General features: G+C 42.1%; 1 protein-coding gene across 1 annotated transcript in view; it reads left to right on the forward strand.

Moving 5' to 3' along the window:
- BIRC6 (baculoviral IAP repeat containing 6) overlaps nt 1–13,729 on the forward strand; it is a 320,172-nt gene extending 306,443 nt beyond the window's left edge. The window contains 2 exon segments of the mRNA XM_073338417.2: nt 10,132–10,266; nt 12,050–13,729. Coding sequence (XP_073194518.1) covers nt 10,132–10,266; nt 12,050–12,229 — 315 coding nt within the window. The 3' untranslated portion in view covers nt 12,230–13,729.
- Nucleotides 13,730–19,738: the final 6,009 nt, after the last annotated feature.

The following is a 19,738-nucleotide window of genomic DNA, read 5'->3' on the forward strand; positions in this document are numbered from 1 at the left end:
ATGAAGTGGGCATTTAACACCTATGCAGTCATAGGTGAAAGGAGAGCTAGTGGGAATATTTCCAACACTCCTCTGAACAACATACTAATCCACGGAGACTTTCCTACCAAGACTACAAAAAGAAGGATTCTGGGTGGACTCCTCCTGAAGGTTGAAACAACAGACTTCTACATACGGTGCTTCTGCCGATGTGCACGGGCTGAAATTGTGGAAAAGCAGCATCACTTGCCCCATAACCTCAGCCGTGCAGAATACAATGCCATCCACAGCCTCAGAAACAACTCTGACATCATAATCAAGAAGGCTGACAAAGGAGGTGCTGTCGTCATCATGAATAGGTCGGAATATGAACAAGAGGCTGCTAGGCAGCTCTCCAACACCACTTTCTACAAGCCATTACCCTCTGATCCCACTGAGGGTTACCAAAAGAAACTACAGCATTTGCTCAAGAAACTCCCTGAAAAAGCACAAGAACAAATCTGCACAGACACACCCCTGGAACCCTGACCTGGGGTATTCTATCTGCTACCCAAGATCCATAAACCTGGAAATCCTGGACGCCCCATCATCTCAGGCATTGGCACCCTGACAGCAGGATTGTCTGGCTATGTAGACTCCCTCCTCAGGCCCTACGCTACCAGCACTCCCAGCTATCTTCGAGACACCACTGACTTCCTGAGGAAACTACAGTCCATCTGTGATCTTCCTGAAAACACCATCCTGGCCGCTATGGATGTAGACGCCCTCTACACCAACATTCCACACAAAGATGGACTACAAGCCATCAGGAACAGTATCCCCGATAATGTCACGGCAAACCTGGTGGCTGAACTTTGACTTTGTCCTCACCCATAACTATTGCACATTTAGGGACAATGTATACCTTCAAATCAACGGCACTGCTATGGGTACCCGCATGGCCCCACAGTATGTCAACATTTTTATGGCTGACTTAGAATTACACTTCCTCAGCTCTCGTCCCCTAATGCCCCTACTCTACTTGCGCGACACTGATGACATCTTCATCATCTGGACCCATGGAAAAGAAGCCCTTGAGGAATTCCACCATGATTTCAACAATTTCCATCCCACCATCAAACTCAGCCTGGACCAGTCCACACAAGAGATCCACTTCCTGGACACTACGGTGCTAATAAGCGATGGTCACATAAACACCACCCTATACCGGAAACCTACTGACCGTTATGCCTACCTACATGCTTCCAGCTTTCACCCAGACCACACCACATGATCCATCGTCTACAGTCAAGCTCTATGATACAACCGCATTTGCTCCAACCCCTCAGACAGAGACAAACACCTACAAGATTTCTATCAAGCATTCTTACAACTACAATACCCACCTGCTGAAGTGAAGAAACAGATTGACAGAACCAGAAGAGTAGCCAGAAGTCACCTACTACAGGACAGGCCCAAGAAAGAAAATAACAGAACGCCACTAGCCGTCACCTTCAGCCCCTAACTAAAACCTCTCCAACGCATCATCAAGGATCTACAACCTATCCTGAAGGACGACCCATCACTCTCACAGATCTTGGGAGACAGGCCAGTCCTTGCTTACAGACAGCTCCCCAGCCTGAAGCAAATACTCACCAGCAACCACACAACAGAACCACTAACCCAGGAACCTATCCTTGCAACAAAGCCCGTTGCCAACCGTGTCCACATATCTATTCAGGGGACACTATCTTAGGGCCTAATCACATCAGCCACACTATCAGAGGCTCGTTCACCTGCACATCCACCAATGTGATATATGCCATCATGTGCCAGCAATGCCCCTCTGCCATGTACATTGGTCAAACTGGACAGTCTCTACGTAAAAGAATAAATGGACACAAATCAGACGTCAAGAATTAGAACATTCAAAAACCAGTTGGAGAACACTTCAGTCTCTCTGGTCACTCGATTAGAGACCTAAAAGTGACAATTCTTCAACAAAAAAACTTCAAAAACAGACTCCAACGAGAGATTGCTGAATTGGAATTGATTTGCAAACTGGATACAGTTAATTTAGGCTTGAATAGAGACTGGGAGTGGATGGGTCATTACACAAAGTAAAACTATTTCCCCACCCCCTACTGTTCCTCAGACGTTCTTGTCAACTGATGGAAATGGCCCACCTTGATTATCACTACAAAAGGTTTTCTCTCACCACCACCACCACCCCCCAGCTCTCCTGCTGATATTAGCTCATCTTAAGTGATCACTCGCCTTACAGTGTGTATGGGTAACACTCATTGTTTCATGTTCTCTATGTATATAACTCTCCCCACTGTATTTTCCACTGAATGCATCTGATGAAGTGAGCTGTAGCTCACGAAAGCTTATGTTCAAATAAATTTGTTAGTCTCTAAGGTGCTACAAGTACTCCTTTTCTTTTTGTGAATGCAGACTAACACGGTTGCTACTCTGAAACCTGAAGATTGTTGTAATGCCTCTAATAAGTCCATGATTTTTGGTGTCTAGCAAAGTTAGGAATTTAAGTTCCCATGCTCATCTTTCAAAGGTAGGGTGACCAGATAGCAACTTCGAAAAAATGGGACGGGGGGTGGGGGGTAATAGGCACCTATATAAGAAAAAGTCCCCCAAAATGGGACTGTCCGTATAAAAAAACAGGACATCTGGTGACCCTATTCAAAGGTGTTGTGCAGGTTTCCTTTGAGGAAGAGGACTGAGGGGTCAGATATGGAGTGATAGTTTCGTGAAGTGTTCACCCATTGGTGATAGGGGTGTTTTGTCTTTTATCATTTTTTTGGGTGAGTTCATTCGAGAGCATAGTGATGGTTTAGTTTCATCCACGTACTTCTTGTTGTGGTGTTTGATGTACTGGATGAGGTATAGCACATTGTCATAGGCATGTGTAGGACTCATGGGTCTTGAAACGTCTGTTACAGGAGTTGTTGATCATTGAAGCAGTGGAGATTTTGCATCTGTTGTTCTGGTAGAGACTAGTTCTGCTTTGAGTCAGTGGGTCCTGATCTGTAGGGAGCTTGTTTCTGATGCTGAGCTTGGCAAGGTTGGGGAACCTGAAAGATGAACAGTGTGCAGACTTGTAGTTAAATGGAAATGCCCTTTATAAAAGGAAACTCCTTCAACCTTAATGGTACCTATTCGTTCATGCTAGCTGTAATTATTTAATAGTTTACAAGTAATATTCTGTAATATATTTTGTAAAATTAATGGAATTTTTTGAGATTTCACAGCAACATTAGTTGATCTTTGTCAAGAACTGTAGAGAACCTGCCATTTTGGGGAGTTGAATTATTGCATATCCAGAGTAGTGAGGTGCAAATTAGCAAGCTGCACTTTAACGCATTGCAAAGGATACACATGTCTGCAAGAAGACACATTTCTCATTTGCATTTTCTTATTTTAAGTTTAAATAAAATTCTTTCATGTGCAACTCAAAACTGAAAAAACTACTTAGGCAATATCTAAAGGCTGATCATGAAACAAATACAGAATGAAAAAACTAAGCGAGGTATGGTATGGCACAGGAATTGGTTCTATGGAGTTTCAGTTGTTTAATTTAATAATAGAATGTAGCTTCTTTTTTCCTTGAAATACTAATATCTGGGGGGAGTGTAGAGTCTTAGGAAATAAGATTTTCACTGACAGTCTTTCATCATGAGAAGAAATGTACATTGTCCATGGCATGTGGCAATTCATTTAATTTAATCTTCATTCAACATTTTAATGAAGGTATCATCAGATGATATTCTTCCTCTTTTTTTCATTTATATTTGGTGTTGCTAAGAAACTTGCTAAGAAACTTGCTATGGAGCCAAGCAAGAAATCTGATATTTGTCATAATTTTTCTTGGACAATTTCACACCTCTATTAAACTGTGAAAGTGTGTGTATCAAATTAAGGGTAACTTGCAACTGTGGAAATTGATCCCTTCCCTAATTTCTAATAAAAGTGGAATGTGTGATTAATGCCATACTAGCAGTTTGAATATGGTTTTAAAAAAATTCTGTTAAACTCCCAGCTAGACCTCCTACCCATGACACATTATTTATGCTCATTTACTTTTTCCTGCTTTGAACCTTTTTCTTATGTAAAACAGGAAGGAAATTGCTAAGTTTTGTCATAATGTCAGCTTCTGGTTGTCACTTGGAAGTGGTAGGAATAATGCATGGTTTTTACAACAGCAGGCTTAATGATACATTTCAACTGATTGTAAGACTTCTATGAAACATCTGATAGTACACATTGACTAAGAAAAGAATACTCACAATAAAGATAGATTATCTTTGATAAATTGGGCACTTATTGTTTCTGGAATTAAATAAGTATTTTATTATCCTACCATTGTACAAAAATATGTTTTACATTGAAAGTATCTGGCTTTTGTGGTCAAAGGGCCACCAAAAGAATAAAATATTTTGCTACTCACAAAATCATATGGAACGCCCTGACTTTCCCTCATGACTTTCTCTTCTTCCACTTTACTTGTTATGTTAGGTGTGACATTGACTAAGGTATTTTATAATTTTTGGAGCGAGCAATGGGAGCTGAATCATTGATTTATCAGTAGAATAACTAAAAAGCTAATATTACACTGAAAATGTCTTTCGTCCCTTTGCAGTACAGCAAGGACATGCCTAGCACTAGATTTTTCTCTTTAAACTAAAAAGCCTTTAAAAGACACTATGATAAATAGATTTTGTTCTTATTCTCCAAGTATTATCTGTATAGATCCCCACTTCTGGGTGGGCCTATGTAAAGTTGGATCCCTCTGTAGAGTAACCTTGGTGCTGCCTTACATGCTTCTATGCAAAATCCAACATTGAGTGCAGGAGTATATAAACTGCTGCTTCCCTAGTCCCATAGGTTTCTTCCAACCACCATAATAAATGACTCCCTTGGTCCTGGTTCTCCCTGCGCCCCCACCCCCCGGGGCATCAGTTTATCAACCATGTAAGTACAGTTTTAGTGTAAACAGTGCATTTGTTTTTCAGATTTTATTATAATTGTATTCTGGTTAGTTAGTAATTATAACTAACTCTGTAGCCCAGTTCCAAGGGGTCAGTTGCATCAGGTTCTGTGTTGCATTGGGTTACCTGCTTTGGAATTAGAATCACAGAATCATAGAATATCAGGGTTGGAAGGAACCTCAGGAGGTCATCTAGTCCAACCCCCTGCTCAAAAGCAGGACCCATCCCCAATTAAATCATCCCAGCCAGGGCTTTGTCAAGCCTGACCTTAAAAACTTCTAAGGAAGGAGATTCCACCACCTCCCTAGGCAACGCATTCCAGTGTTTCACCACCCTCCTAGTGAAAAAGTTTTTCCTAATATCCAACCTAAACCTCCCCCACTGCAACTTGAGACCATTACTCCTTGTCCTGTCCTCTTCCACCACTGAGAATAGTCTAGAACCATCCTCTCTGGAACCACCTCTCAGGTAGTTGAAAGCAGCTATCAAATCCCCCCTCATTCTTCTCTTCTGCAGACTAAACAATCCCAGTTCCCTCAGCCTCTCCTCATAAGTCATGTGTTCCAGACCCCTAATCATTTTTGTTGCCCTTCGCTGGACTCTTTCCAATTTATCCACATCCCTCTTGTAGCGTGGGGCCCAAAACTGGACACAGTACTCCAGATGAGGCCTCACCAATGTCGAATAGAGGGGGACGATCACGTCCCTCGATCTGCTCGCTATGCCCCTACTTATACATCCCAAAATGCCATTGGCCTTCCTGGCAACAAGGGCACACTGCTGACTCATATCCAGCTTCTCGGCCACTGTCACCCCTAGGTCCTTTTCCGCAGAACTGCTGCCCAGCCATTCGGTCCCTAATCTGTAGCGGTGCATTGGTTTCTTCCGTCCTAAGTGCAGGACTCTGCACTTATCCTTATTGAACCTCATCAGATTTCTTTTGTCCCAATCCTCCAATTTGTCTAGGTCCCTCTGTATCCTATCCCTGCCCTCCAGCGTATCTACCACTCCTCCCAGTTTAGTATCATCCGCAAATTTGCTGAGAGTTCAATCCACACCATCCTCCAGATCATTTATGAAGATATTGAACAAAACCGGCCCCAGGACCGACCCCTGGGGCACTCCACTTGACACCAGCTGCCAACTAGACATGGAGCCATTGATCACTACCCGTTGAGCCCGACAATCTAGTCAACTTTCTACCCACCTTGTAGTGCATTCATCCAGCCCATACTTCTTTAACTTGCTGACAAGAATACTGTCGTGGTCCGGTTTAGTCCAACCCAAAGGCTCAATCTGGGAAGACGACTTGTTGATACTGTAAAACCAAAGTGTGGTCAAACAATTGACTAGTTATGAACTATACTTGAGACCAAATAACCAGAGTGAGTCAGGTGTATTAATTGTACAGGGAAAAGGTTCTGTATGATACCAGTATCCGAAGAGGAGTCCTGTGCAGCAATGTTACATTCACCTTATGCAGAAGGTGAGCTTCCCAAAATGGTATGATTTATATGATTTTACAAGTTACACATTTCTTTACACATCACTAAAATCCAACCCATCAGTTTGTTCCAGTTCCCTAACTTGTTGTTCTGTTCTTATCTTTGTTTTGGATATTAGCATTCTAGGTACTGATCCATGAAGGTACTTCCCTAGCTTGTACTAAGACTCAGAAAGAATGTATCTTGCTTTTGACAAGTTTATCATCTGCTTATGCCAAATGCTTGCTTCAGCAAATGCAAGGTGTTATGGGATACTTTCCATAAGTTAACAGGCTTGTAATAAAAGTACAAGCCAATTTGGGCTATATAACTGCTATATTAATGCTTAATATGTAAACTCAAATGCTTGGAATATATATTGTGGGTAGTAGTATCAACATAATATATATATGTATGTTAGCCAGCATATATTAGTCAATAGACTAAATTCAGGTGGTACCCTCTTCAGAGAATTAAATATTCCTGATCCACATAGCAAGTGCCTGGGCACTTAGCTGAGAGGTGCACTGTTTGTGCTAATTTCAATCTGTAGTCGAAGAAAGTGTGTTAATTGTAATTCCAGTTCTTCCTGATGAAAGAGACTTTGAAAAACTTTCCAGCTGAGTCAGTGTCAATCTCCTCTTGAACTGCCCAACTCAAAGGCAAGGCAAGGGATGGACTGATCTGTGTATAGTAGGTTCTGTACTTCTGGTATTTAAGCACCTCAATCATTAAAGTATTTATCCTCACAACACCCCTATAAGGTAAGAAAGTACTTTTATCCTCATTTTACAGATGAGGAGTGAGACACACTGAGACTAAGTGATTTGTCCATCGTCATATTGGATGTTTGTGATAGAAGGAGCGACTTGAACTTGGGTGTCCCAAATTCCAAGCTAGCACCCTTAACCACTAGATCATTCTTTCTGTAAGGTTTAAGGTGCAAAGGCATCCAGGAAGCTTACGAAGTCTAAGAACTAGCAGCTCACATCTGACTGCTTCCTATGCAGTATTGAGAGCATGAAAAAGGGGGGTACCATCTATCCCCTGGCTCCCACTCTGATTTCAGAAAGAAGTTAAGAGCCTTGATTATCAAGGGGAACCATCTTGAGAGAGTCCTCAGTAATGAGTAGTAGTCACAGGCGATGCCTCATTGCCTCCCACTTCCATTGTGATGGAGTTTTCCCAAGCATCACCATGGATCTGGGGAATGCACTGGGAAGTGCAATCTTTACCCCTTCTTTTTATTTGTGATTTGTTTTAAGCAAAGCACTATCTTCTGTGACACCTACTAAGTAATCTGAATGGGAGCTTATTTTGTCATTTATATTTCAGTAGTGCTTAAAGGCCTCGACTAGGTTGGGCCTTGTCTTAGGCAACGTACAAATATTTAGTGAATGACACACACTGTCTCAAAGAGCTTTCTCAGAATAAAAGTCTTGGAACCAAGGACTTCTGGAGTTGACCTCATTACTACTAGGGATGTAGTCTGAGCCTTTCTATCTCTGAAGCCATTAGCTACCCTGGGTTGGTTCCTTCTCCCTCTCCTATCCTATATATACTGCCTAAAAAACTGCCTGATCCCTCAGAGGACATTGGGATGAATGTTGACGATGTTGGCAGCTTTCCCAATCCTCTTTGTCATCGCTAAAGAAGCTAACATTCAGGCTGTCCCCAAAGGACAAAGAATTTCTAAAATCTTCTCTTGAATAGCTGAAATGTCAGGCACAGTTTTTCTCAGTGCAGAAGCATCAACAACTGTTTGACTTATTGGCCCCTTAGCTTAGAGGGAGTATGGCTATCCCTATAAATTAGAGTCTGGTCAAACCAAACAAGCATCTTTTGGATAAGGCAAGCATCTGTTCCACCTGAAGCCTAAGAAGGAAAATAGGCACTACTAGGTTGCTGCCTATACAATTAGTGGGGAGGGGAGGAGTTGGGAAGGGGAGGAGTAGGGGAGGGAATTAAGTACTCTACACACTGTTTATTCATGGTGTCTGCTATAAATGAGGGGGAAAAAAACCCTCGGGGTAGAGTTTATTAATTTACCCCACGAGGAATAACAAGGAGAAGAGGAAACAAGCAGTGGAGAATATGGCCCCATGTCTGCTGTACTGCAAAAATATTCAGCCTTGAAGTAATTGACAGTGTGCTTAGTAAACTTCTTTAGGAAATTATTTTAGAGTAGTTCTCTAGTTTTACGTATCTGTGACCCCACTTAGGGTTTAGAAATCTCTGACAAAGTCAGTGCTAAGAGTCTCATACCATTAGTAAAAGTTAGGACTACTTTTGTGTGGTCTCTAAAACTGTACATGAACACCAAAATAGGTATAGGGTCAGATTCTGGCTCCCACCAGTGTAGGGGACAGCCTGAATGCTGATGCTTGAACTCTAAAATCACAAGAGCGTTATAGGGAGTTTTAGTACCACCAAAGGTGGTAACCTCAAGGGGACGTAACTATGGCCTTGCCCCTTTCCACACTAGCTGATGGTCCATGGCCAGCTCTGGGGAAGAACATGCTGCACAACTGACATTCTTCCAGACACTCACTCGCTAATACAAGTTCTGCCTACCTGTGTACTGTTCAGGCAGAAAGTGGCACTGAGTGGAGACGTAAGTGCTACTCTTTCCCCTTCCATCCGACCCCAAACACATTCTGCTCTAAGGGCAGTGGCTTTAAAACTCATGTATTGTATCTGTTCTTTTCCCGATTAGAAAATATTTGTGTGTAAATGTATGCCCTGTATTGCAAATACATCTGGGATTTCTGTATGGTCAGGGAATTTAGCTACCATTTTACTAACTGTCAGTATTTTAGCATCCAGGAAAGTCTTGTATTTAGGTTTTTGTTTAATCTTCAGCCATATAACACAAAATATCTAAATGACAATCTTCTCATCTGCATTGGGGTTTCTCAGTCTGTGGACTGTGACCCAAAATTGGGTAGCCAGAATGCATAAAAGGGTCATGGGGCTGGCTGGCTTACCTCCCCTCTTGGCATTGCAACCCTATGCACCAGGTTATAATGCCACTCTCAGAAATTTGGTCCAGCCAGCCCAAACCTGAGTGCCATAGTGACCATGGAGGTCAGAATGCCCAGAGCAGGATGCCAAGCCCAACCAGCCCTATGGGACAGGAGCTGGGAGGGAATGAATCGTAGTGCTGGCAGATTCTCTAGTAAGTACTGGCCCCTTAAATTATCCTCCGCCATGTAATACCCTCTCTTTGTACTGCATCCTGCTGCCCAGCCCCACTCCACTTTACCCCCCAAATTACCGAATTTCTCCCCCAGACCACTTTGCACCCAAATCTCACCTCACCCCTTACTTTGCCCCCTATGGACTGGAGGGGGGGCCCTGTATTTTGGGGGGGAATATCTCAGCTCACTGCTGTTCACAGCTGGCTTCAGTGTCTGTTCTGAGGCCACCCACCCCCTTGTTGCAACCCTGCAGAGGGTTTGGGGTGAGGACTCGGTCTGCGGGCTTCTGGGGGTAGGGCTCTCTTGGGGTCATGATAGGCTATCAAGATTTGCAAATTAGTCCCGAGCCCAAAAGGGTTGAGAACCACTGATCTACTTGACATTTTTAGGTCAAAACTCACAGCCTTGCTGTTCTTAAAAGCATATGGTGGTTGGAAGCCAGGGATTAATTTTTTTCTTCTTCTATTGTATATTTTCTTACAGGTCATACATAAACATTTTTACTTGAAGAGAGTGGAAATCATGGCCCAGTGTGAGGAGTGGATAGCAGATATACAGCAGTACAGCAGTGACAAACGGGTAGGCAGGACTATGTCTCATCACGCAGCAGCTCTTAAGGTGAGGCATGCTAATATAATCACAGGTAACATGAAGCAACAGTTCACTTTAACGAACTATCCTGCATGTACGAGTACAAGCAAAAATAGCGATCTTTAATAAAAAAAAAAAGTTGAACATGATTGAAGCTTTAAAATAAACTGTAAAACTGACCGTCACAAATGCATCTCTTGACGATTGTTTATGAAATATTTTACAAATGGAATTTATTTCCTTCTTATGTAGTTTGTTCCATCCCATGCAAGTGTGAGAGTTTAATTTTCTTCAGAAGGCTTTTAGAGCAGTTTGGTGTTACTTTGGGATGTATGGGATATGATAAAATTGTACTGTAACCAGTCTGCAGTACAGATTTAAAGGGAAACTTTCCAGAAAACCAATTCCTTTCATAGATAAGCAAATAACTGTATATTTAACATCTAACATTCCAGTGCAATTTTACAGTGTTCATTAACAAAATATATAATACTTAACAACTTTGTTTTTTGCTTGGACAAGAGCAGAATTTGTGGCTTTACTGCTGGGGAACACTTTTTCTGTTGCTAGAATGACATTCTTTTAATGCAACTGAGCTTTAAAATGAGGGTCACTGCTTTTTATGGTGAACAGATTAGAGTGGAGGTGGGCAAACTATGGCCTGAAGGCCACATCTGGCCCGCGGGACTGTCCTGCCCGGCCCTTGAGCTCCCAGCCGGGGTGGCTAGCCCCCAGCCCCTCCCCTGCTATCCCCTCTCCCCCACAGCCTCAGCTTGCTGTGCCACCAGCGCTCTGGGTGGTGGGGCTGCGAGTTTCTGCTGGGCAGAGCGGCTGCGAGAGCCACTGGCCTGCCCCGGTGCTCTAGACTGCGCAGCGGCATGGCTGGCTGGCTCAGGCCAGGCAGCGTGGTTTCCAGTCCTGGCGCTCTGAGAGGCATGGTAAGAGGGCGGGGAGCTGGGGGGGGGGTGGATAAGGAGCATGGGATCCTGGGGGGCAGTCAGGGGATAGAGAGCGGGGGGGTTGGATAGGGGTGGGGTCCCAGGAAGGGGCGGTCAGGGGACAAGGAGCAGTGGGGGTTGGATGGGTTGGGGCTTTTGAGAGTGGCAGTCATGGGGCAGGGGCCAGGCTGTTTGGGGAGGCACATCCTTCCCTGCCTGGCCCTCCATACAGTTTCGGAACCCCGATGTGGCCCTCAGGCCAAAAAGCTTGCCCACCCCTGGATTAGAGGAATATCCTTTCCATACTGTTTATATTATATATCTCTGTAGTATGTGTTTTATCATAACCTTTTTATTGATGGTGAGTTGTAATTATCCAAACTTTTCCTGCTGTGCCCAGCACCAACTATGAGCATGGATAGTACACAGTTGTGATGCACAGGAGGACAAGCCAGGACACTTCCACTGCTGCCTTGCTGACCCCAAATGCCCTGCTGCTGCAGATTGGCATCCCATTGTCCCCTTTCCTCCACTCTCAGTAGAACTCTGCGGATATGTGAATTTCTGCAACCATTACTGTTGCTGGACTAAAAGAAAAGGAGTACTTGTGGCACCTTAGAGACTTGATAGTGTCTAAGGTGCCACCAGTACTCTTCTTTTTGCAGATACAGACTAACATGGGTGCTACTCTGAAACCTGTTGCTGGACTGGTCAACAGCCACAGAAATAGTTTTCAACTTGTGGGAGACCATTTTTATAATAATTTTTTCCTGGATATTATTTGATTGATAATATGCATCAAAATTACTCTCTTAGAAGAATTGTGAAAAGTAATGATGTTTTAATCAATATCTTAATATCTGTACACACAGCGTCACACAGCTCAACTCCGGGAAGAGCTTTTAAAACTCCCCTCCCCTGAAGGCTTGGATCCAGATTCTGATGATTCCTCTGAGAAATGCAGTGCCACAACAAGTTCTGAGGAGACGATATTGCATGACCAGGTTAAACCTAGCAGCAGTAAAGACATCTCCAGTGATTTCAAATTATGAGTGGCATTGACATGGACTTTACAGATACAGAGGCTTTGAAGCACAAGCCAAATATGTCAATATTTGTATGTAAGAAGCTAATTATGTAATAGGTAATGAAATTGAAACTATACTATGCCCTTAAGGATATACAGTTTAATTCAAGATGATCTTTTATTTACCTGTACAACAGTGTAAACTTTTTTGTGCTTTTATTTTTCAATTGTGAGAACCACTGATTGGTATGTTTAAAAAGTTATGTATACAAGAAATGGATAAATCACTGATATATAAGGGAAACTACCTTAGGAAAGAATGTTTACTGAATGTTTTTTTTTTTTTTTTTTACTTGTAGAGTGAGGGCGGATGTAACAAAGAATATATATTGGTCATTCTTACAGCTACTATTTAAAGTCAGAAAATTTTCACTGAATTTGATAGATTTTACGTTTGGCCATATCTTCATGCTCATATTTGATTTCTAAAGAAAACCTCCTGTATACTTCAATAAAAGTTAAATGGACATGCTCCCTCTTTTATGATTTACTGGTACATTTTTTAAATGATCTGCCATAAAATACGTTATAGCTGAAGACTTGCACTTGTATGACTGAATTATTACAGTCAACGTATTTAATTTTATGCTTACTAATTCTAAAATGCAGATTAAATAAATGCACATGGTTTTACCTCATGCCAACATTGGACTTCTGAATTTATCTTTTATTAGTTGTTTTGTGCAAACTAATGGTATTCCAAAATTTGTCTTGATTGTTTTAGGCTATTCTGGAAGTAAAGGATTTTTTTTTTAAACTGAATTGTCTGATTTTACATAGTAAAGTCGTATGTATTAATTTATTATTAAGCATTGACAAGGGCTAAGGATATGCCATATAGGACTGCTACATTGTACAGTTCATACTGTTTAGGTATATTTTCCATTTTATACTTGAACGCATACATCATAAAAAAATCAGTTATTGGCTGGATTAATAATTATAAATCTTGCTTCAAACACAACATGCACTGCTATTGGTTCTTAATTTTCAGTAGTCCTTAAGGGACAAATCAAACCATACTGGAATTACCTTAGATCACAGTTAGTAAGATAAGATATGTAATATTACATTGATTAGAGACCGGCAATATTAACAATATTCTAAATGAGGCAAGAAACAAAGTCCTTTCATCTTTTTGTTTTTGTTTTTGTTACTGTTTATAAATATCAAATTTGACTTATTTCAACTTTTTCTTTGTTTTAAAATGTATCATTTCTAATAATTAAAAATGCCAGCAACTTGATGTCATGTCCTTATGCTGGTGTTCAGCAGAAATGTTAAATATTGTGTGTTATAAGTCTGCAGAGAACTTTTTGGCTGAAACAACCTGGTTTTCTTTTTAAGAGATGTTATGTTAATCCATGGCCTGTCCTGATTGTACATAATTGTCAAAATACTTACTGGACTTCAAAGTATCAAATTAAGCAGGCCTATTTGTTACCTTAGGGAAATCCTTGTAATTAAATATATTAAGCAAAACAAGCAGGTGAACACTGGAATATATTTACATTTTGCAACAGTTTGGTAAAATTCTCCTGCCTTGATATTATCTTACATCTCCTAGTCCTTTGTTAGCATTCCACTTCATAGTGTAAGTTTCTCTAAAGATTGGTATTTACTTACAATACCTTTTCTTATTGCATGAGGTTAATTCTTTTTACATGCTTCAAAATTAAATGAGTCCCGCTTAGTGGAATCCTCCATGTAATGGAGGGCCAGGTGGTCTAGTGGGTAGTGCACACAATATCACCTGTCAGTAGGAAGGCCTTTCAGTCCAGTTCCTCACCTGAGGTTTAGCTTCTTCTCAGGTTGCAATGTCCTCACCCTCTTCTTATCAAAGGGGGAGTAAGATTGGAATATGGCTTATGCCCCTCCAGCAGGCTCAGACCCAGAACCCTATGAAAGTCAACCATGTCTGGCACCAGAGTTACCTTTCCTGGGTCACTTCCTACCATCTGTCTCTCCTCCATGGCTCTAAGTCCAATACAAAATAACAAAAGAAAAGATAACCAAACGTTCAGCATGAACTCCTGTTTCACTCGGGGAGGCTTCTTCAGCACCCTTGTCCAGGAGCCCTCACAGTAGGTCTGTCTTCCTCCCCCTGAGTGAGGTGCATTTAAGCTTCCTCTCTAGTTAGAGCACGCTCTGCAGGTCTAGAGAGGCAGGGCTACTGGGCCTGCCCAGTGTAAGGTTTGTACACCTCATCACTTTCCCATATCTCTAGCAATTACCTTAGGCTTGCACAATCCAGTTAACTATATTTTGTATTATATTCGTGAAGCAAACGCTCTAATTAAGTCTGTAAAATTGTTTCCATTATATATCTCCATTTTCAGATACAAATAATTTTTCCAAAAAAATATTCCTTTTGGGCCAAAACTCCACACACATTCTCAGTTGGATTGAATTGTGACTGCTCCAGCAAAGCCACTCAAACTATCACAAACTTAGCCTACCTGAGGATCTGTTTCATGAAGGTAAATTATCTAATGAAAATGTAAAGTCCTACTCTCACTAACCATAATTTATTTTAAATATGTAACTTGCACCAATTTGACTTTAAGTGGGTGGGCAAAATGACTGACCCTCTTCTGGTGGGTACATTTTTTCACAGGGGATATAATTCTGATCTCACATGCTGATGTAAATCGGGAGTAGTGCCACTGAAATCAATGCAGTGAAATTACATAGGTGTAAAACCTGTGCATGTGACATCAGAATCAAGCCTCTATGAATATCCAATCAATAGAAATTACACTATTTTTGCACTCACCATTGTATGACTGTTTTATTCCAGTAATTAAATTGTATTTGACTTTGGCCCAGTATTGCAACTGTTGGCAATGATACAGCGCTATCTAATTTTGAGTTCTTTGACCTAGTCTTGAAGGTGGTGTGAAGTAGTAAAAAGTGCATCTTCACATTTCTAAGCATCAGTACATGGGAGTGAGCCGATGCATTATCAAGCTATAAAATCATCATGTTTTGCAATACCCATGGAGCAGTCAAACTCCTTTAATTAGTTCCCAAAAATAAGTTCTCCATGCTCTTTCATTAGCATACCAGCTGCATAAACCAATGAGGTCAAAATCTTTTCCAAAACAAGCATTTCTTTATCACTGAGTTGTACAGACACAATAGAACAATGTGGTCCTTAAAGTCTTCACATTACAGTTACCTAAAATGTTAATCTCTCTTAAATTAACACAAAAGATCTTCTGGCTAGTGTTGTACCAAAAGAAGCGGGTTCTTCTATATTAAAAACAGAGGGAGATTTTCAAAATCACCCAGGGTACCCAACTCCCATTTGTGTCTTTGAAAATGTCCCCCATAATTTGTAGTCCTACTTTTAGGCCAATCTGCCCATCATTCACTACTGACAGATCTACACTATATTGCCTGCGCTTTCTTATGGTGCTCTTTGAATTCTGCAGTCACCTTGCAAAAAGGCGAAAAGTTTGCACCAAGCATCTTACCTTTACTTATCAACACAGCACTGGCATGTCCTGAGGTTTCATGTCCTATTTCCACAAACATAATGCCAAGCTTTCTCATAATAGCACAGCCTAGAGTAGCCATAAGACTAGCAGAAATGGTTGAGCAGCCTAAAAGAGTTTGCTTCATAAAAATAAGAGCAATAATTTCCTTTTAAGATTTTTGCATGGAACAAACATACTCCGCCAAATATGAGGTGGTTTTCAAGCATGTGTGTGACTTCAGCTTTTTGATGATGCCTTTGTAGAACTCACTAGTTCACTTTTGAATTCCAGTCAGTGTACAGAGTTACACATCCCTGTGCAGAGCATCCTTTTCTGCACCCACTCTACTGCTGCCAACTTAAGTAAGAAAAATACAGGTTGGAAATACAGCCAGCAGCCTAGGAAACCCATAGCAGCTGGATATTGGAACAGTGGATACTTGCAATATTATTTAACAGGTCAAACTCTGTTTCACAACATTAGGTTTAGATGCATAGAGGCAACTAACAGCTGAGCGAAGCATAAAAATGCTGATTGTGTCAGGGTCTACACTAGTTCCTGTTTTTCAGCTGCTGACAGTGAGAGAACTGGTGCAGATAAGGCTCAGCCATGTTTACTACCATGTCCAAAACCTTGCTCCGAACAGGTAAAACCTGAGTACTAGTATGGACAGAGCTTTGAGATCTACAGATAAAAAACATTTTACAAGAGCTAGCTATTTGTACAGCTATCATTACTGCAACCATAAACAAGTTATATATTAAGCAACACTAGATTTTTATCTTTAAAACATGGCAAACTCCCTATGTGAAATTGTGTAATTACAATATAGTAAGTTGGTCTGTGGATCAGCAGCAGCCCTCTGTAGTGGTCGGCAGCAAGTGGGCTGACACATAGTTAAGCTTCTCCTTTGCATGTCCTATATTGCTTTAAAAGAAGCTTAAAATATTTTGAATTCTTCCTAATTTTTCTTTCCCATGTAAGCAATTGCTGCAGTTGTCACAAAGGTGTAACTTGAACACCAATGTGGGAGGAAATGGTCTGCATGCTCACCAGTGGATGGGGAGGTAGTCCACACTATGTAAAATTTCTGAGCTCCTCTGCAGCATGCTATTCTGTGACATTAATTCTTCAATCGGTTTCAGAGTGGTAGCCGTGTTAGTCTGTATCAGCAAAAAGAACGAGGAGTACGTGTAGCACCTTAGAGACTAACAAATTTATTTGAGCATAAGCTTTCGTGAGCTACAGCTCGCTTCATCGGATACATGCAGTGGAAAAAACAGTAGGAAGATATATATATACACACAGAGACATGAAAAAATGGGTGTTGCCATACCCACTATAATGAGAGTGATCAGTTAAGGTGAGCTATTAGCAGGAGCAGAAAAAAAACCTTTTGTAGTGATAATCAGGATGGCCCATTTCCAACAGTTAACAAAAAGGTGTGAGTAACAGTATGGGGGGAAAAATAAGCATGGAGAAATAGTTTTACTTTGTGTAATGACCCATCCACTCCCAGTCTTTATTCAAGCCTAAGTTAATGGTGTCTAGTTTGCAAATTAATTCCAATTCAGCAGTTTCTCATTAGTCTGGTTTTGATGTTTTTTTGTTGCATTACCACCACTTTTAGGTCTGTAATGGAGTGACCAGGGAGATTGAAATGTTCGCCAACTGGTTTTTGAATGTTATAATTCTTGACGTCTGATTTGTGTCCATTTATTCTTTTATGTAGAGACTGTCCGGTTTGGCCAATGTACATGGCAGAGGGGCATTGCTGGCACATGATGACATATATCGCATTGGTAGATGTGCAGGTGAACGAGCCTCTGATAGTGTGGCTGATGTGATTAGGCCCTATGATGGTGTCCCCTGAATAGATATGTGGGCACAGTTGGCAACGGGCTTTGTTGCAAGGATAGGTTCCTGGGTTAGTGGTTCTGTTGTGTGGTGTGTGGTTGCTGGTGAGTGTTTGCTTCAGGTTGGGGGGCTGTCTGTAAGCAAGGACTGGCCTGTCTCCCAAGATCTGTGAGAGTGATGGGTCGTCCTTCAGGATAGGTTGTAGATCCTTGATGATGCACTGGAGAGGTTTAAGTTGGGGGCTGAAGGTGACGGCTAGTGGCGTTGTGTTACTTTCTTTGTTGGGCCTGGTCTGTAGTAGGTGACTTCTGGGTACTCTTCTGGCTCTGTCAATCTGTTTCTTCACTATTTCCCCATGCTTATTTTTGCCCCCTACTGTTACTCACACCTTCTTGTCAACTGTTGGAAATGAGCTATCCTGATTATCGCTACAAAAAGTTTTCTTTTTCCTGCTGATAATAGCACACCTTAACTGATCACTCTTGTTATAGTAGGTATGGCAACACCCTTTTTTCATGTTCTCTGTGTGTGTGTGTTTGTGTGTGTATACCAGTATCTTCCTACTGTATTTTCCACTGCATGCATCTGATGAAGTGGGTTTTAATCCACAAAAGCTTATGCTCAAATAAATTTGTTAGTCTCTAAGGGGCAACAAGTACTCCTTGTTCTTTCCGCTAATTCTTCAGTGTTGTTTTGAAAACACACCCCTATCTGTCAGTAGTTTTTCAGTAGCACAAGTCAACATAATTTTAATGTCTCCAGTTGACATTTTTAGACTCGAGGAAACAAAACCATTATCAACGAGAGTGGGAGGAAAAGAGGCTAAAGACAGTATCTTGTATACAGTGTCATTTTGCGGCACTTGCAGCAGCATTGGGAGTGGTGCATTGTGGGCAGCTATCCCACAGAGCACCTCTTCCCATTCTGGTGCTGTGGCTTGTGGGAAGGGGCGGGGAGTGCAGGGCATTCTGGGTCCTGTCCCAATGCCCCGTGATGCATCGGTTCGCATCCCAGCTTTCCCTTTGCTTCCGTCCATATTTGGCACCATCTTTCAACAGTTTTTGTACTACGCGCTGTCTTCCCTTTTGGTCTGCGGGAACAGAGCCCGAACTGCTGAGGAATATGCTAATGAGTCTTGCCAGCGCATCACTTTTGGCAGTCGAATTATTCCTTAAGATCCAAAGTGACAGTGAGGACTCCGATGATGATATCGACTCGAGTAATGCAAACGACATGAGTTTGCTTGTGGCATTCACGGACATGCTCACTACTGTGGAACGCCGCTTTTGGGCTCAGGAAACAAGCACTGAGTGGTGGGATCACAGGTGGCTATTGCAATCTGGAAGCTGGCAACTCCAGACAGCTACCAATTAGTCGCTAACCAGTTTGGAGTGGGGAAGTCGACTGCTGGAATCGTGTTGATGCAAGTTTGCAGGGCCATTAGTCACATCCTGCTCAGAAGAACCGTGACTCTGGGTAACGTGCATGACATTGTGACTGGCTTTGCACAAATGGGTTTCCCTAACTGTGGAGAGGCAACAGGTGGGACACATATTCCAATTCTGGCACCAGCCCATCTAGCCTCTGAGTACGTTAATCGGAAGGGCTATTTCTCTATGGTTCTCCAGGCGCTTGTGGATCACCGTGGGTGTTTTATTGACATTAACACAGGCTAGCCGGGAAAGGTGCATGACGCACACATCTTTTGTAACACTGGCCTGTTCAGGAAGCGGCAAGCTGGGACTTTTTTCCCAGACCAGAAGATCACCGTAGGGGAAGTCGAAATGCCCACTGTGATCCTTGGAGACCCCACTTACCCTTTGATGCCGTGGCTCAGGGAGCCTTGACAGCAGCAAGGAGTGATTCAACAACTGGCTGAGCCGGTGCAGAATGACTGTGGAGTGTGCTTTTGGCCGTTTAAAGGGTCGCTGGTGCACTCTATTTGGAAAGCTGGACCTGGCCGATAACAGCATCTCCACGGTTATATCCGCGTGCTGTACCCTCCATAACATTTGTGAAGGGAAGGGTGAAAGATTCACTCAGGCATGGAACTCGGAGGTTCAACACCTGGAGGCTGAATTTGAACAGCCAGAGAGCAGGGCTATTAGAGGGCCCCAGCAAGGGGCTGCAAGGAT

Source organism: Lepidochelys kempii, chromosome 3 (assembly GCF_965140285.1).
Source record: "Lepidochelys kempii isolate rLepKem1 chromosome 3, rLepKem1.hap1, whole genome shotgun sequence".
In the NCBI taxonomy this organism is placed as follows: Eukaryota; Metazoa; Chordata; order Testudines; family Cheloniidae; genus Lepidochelys; species Lepidochelys kempii.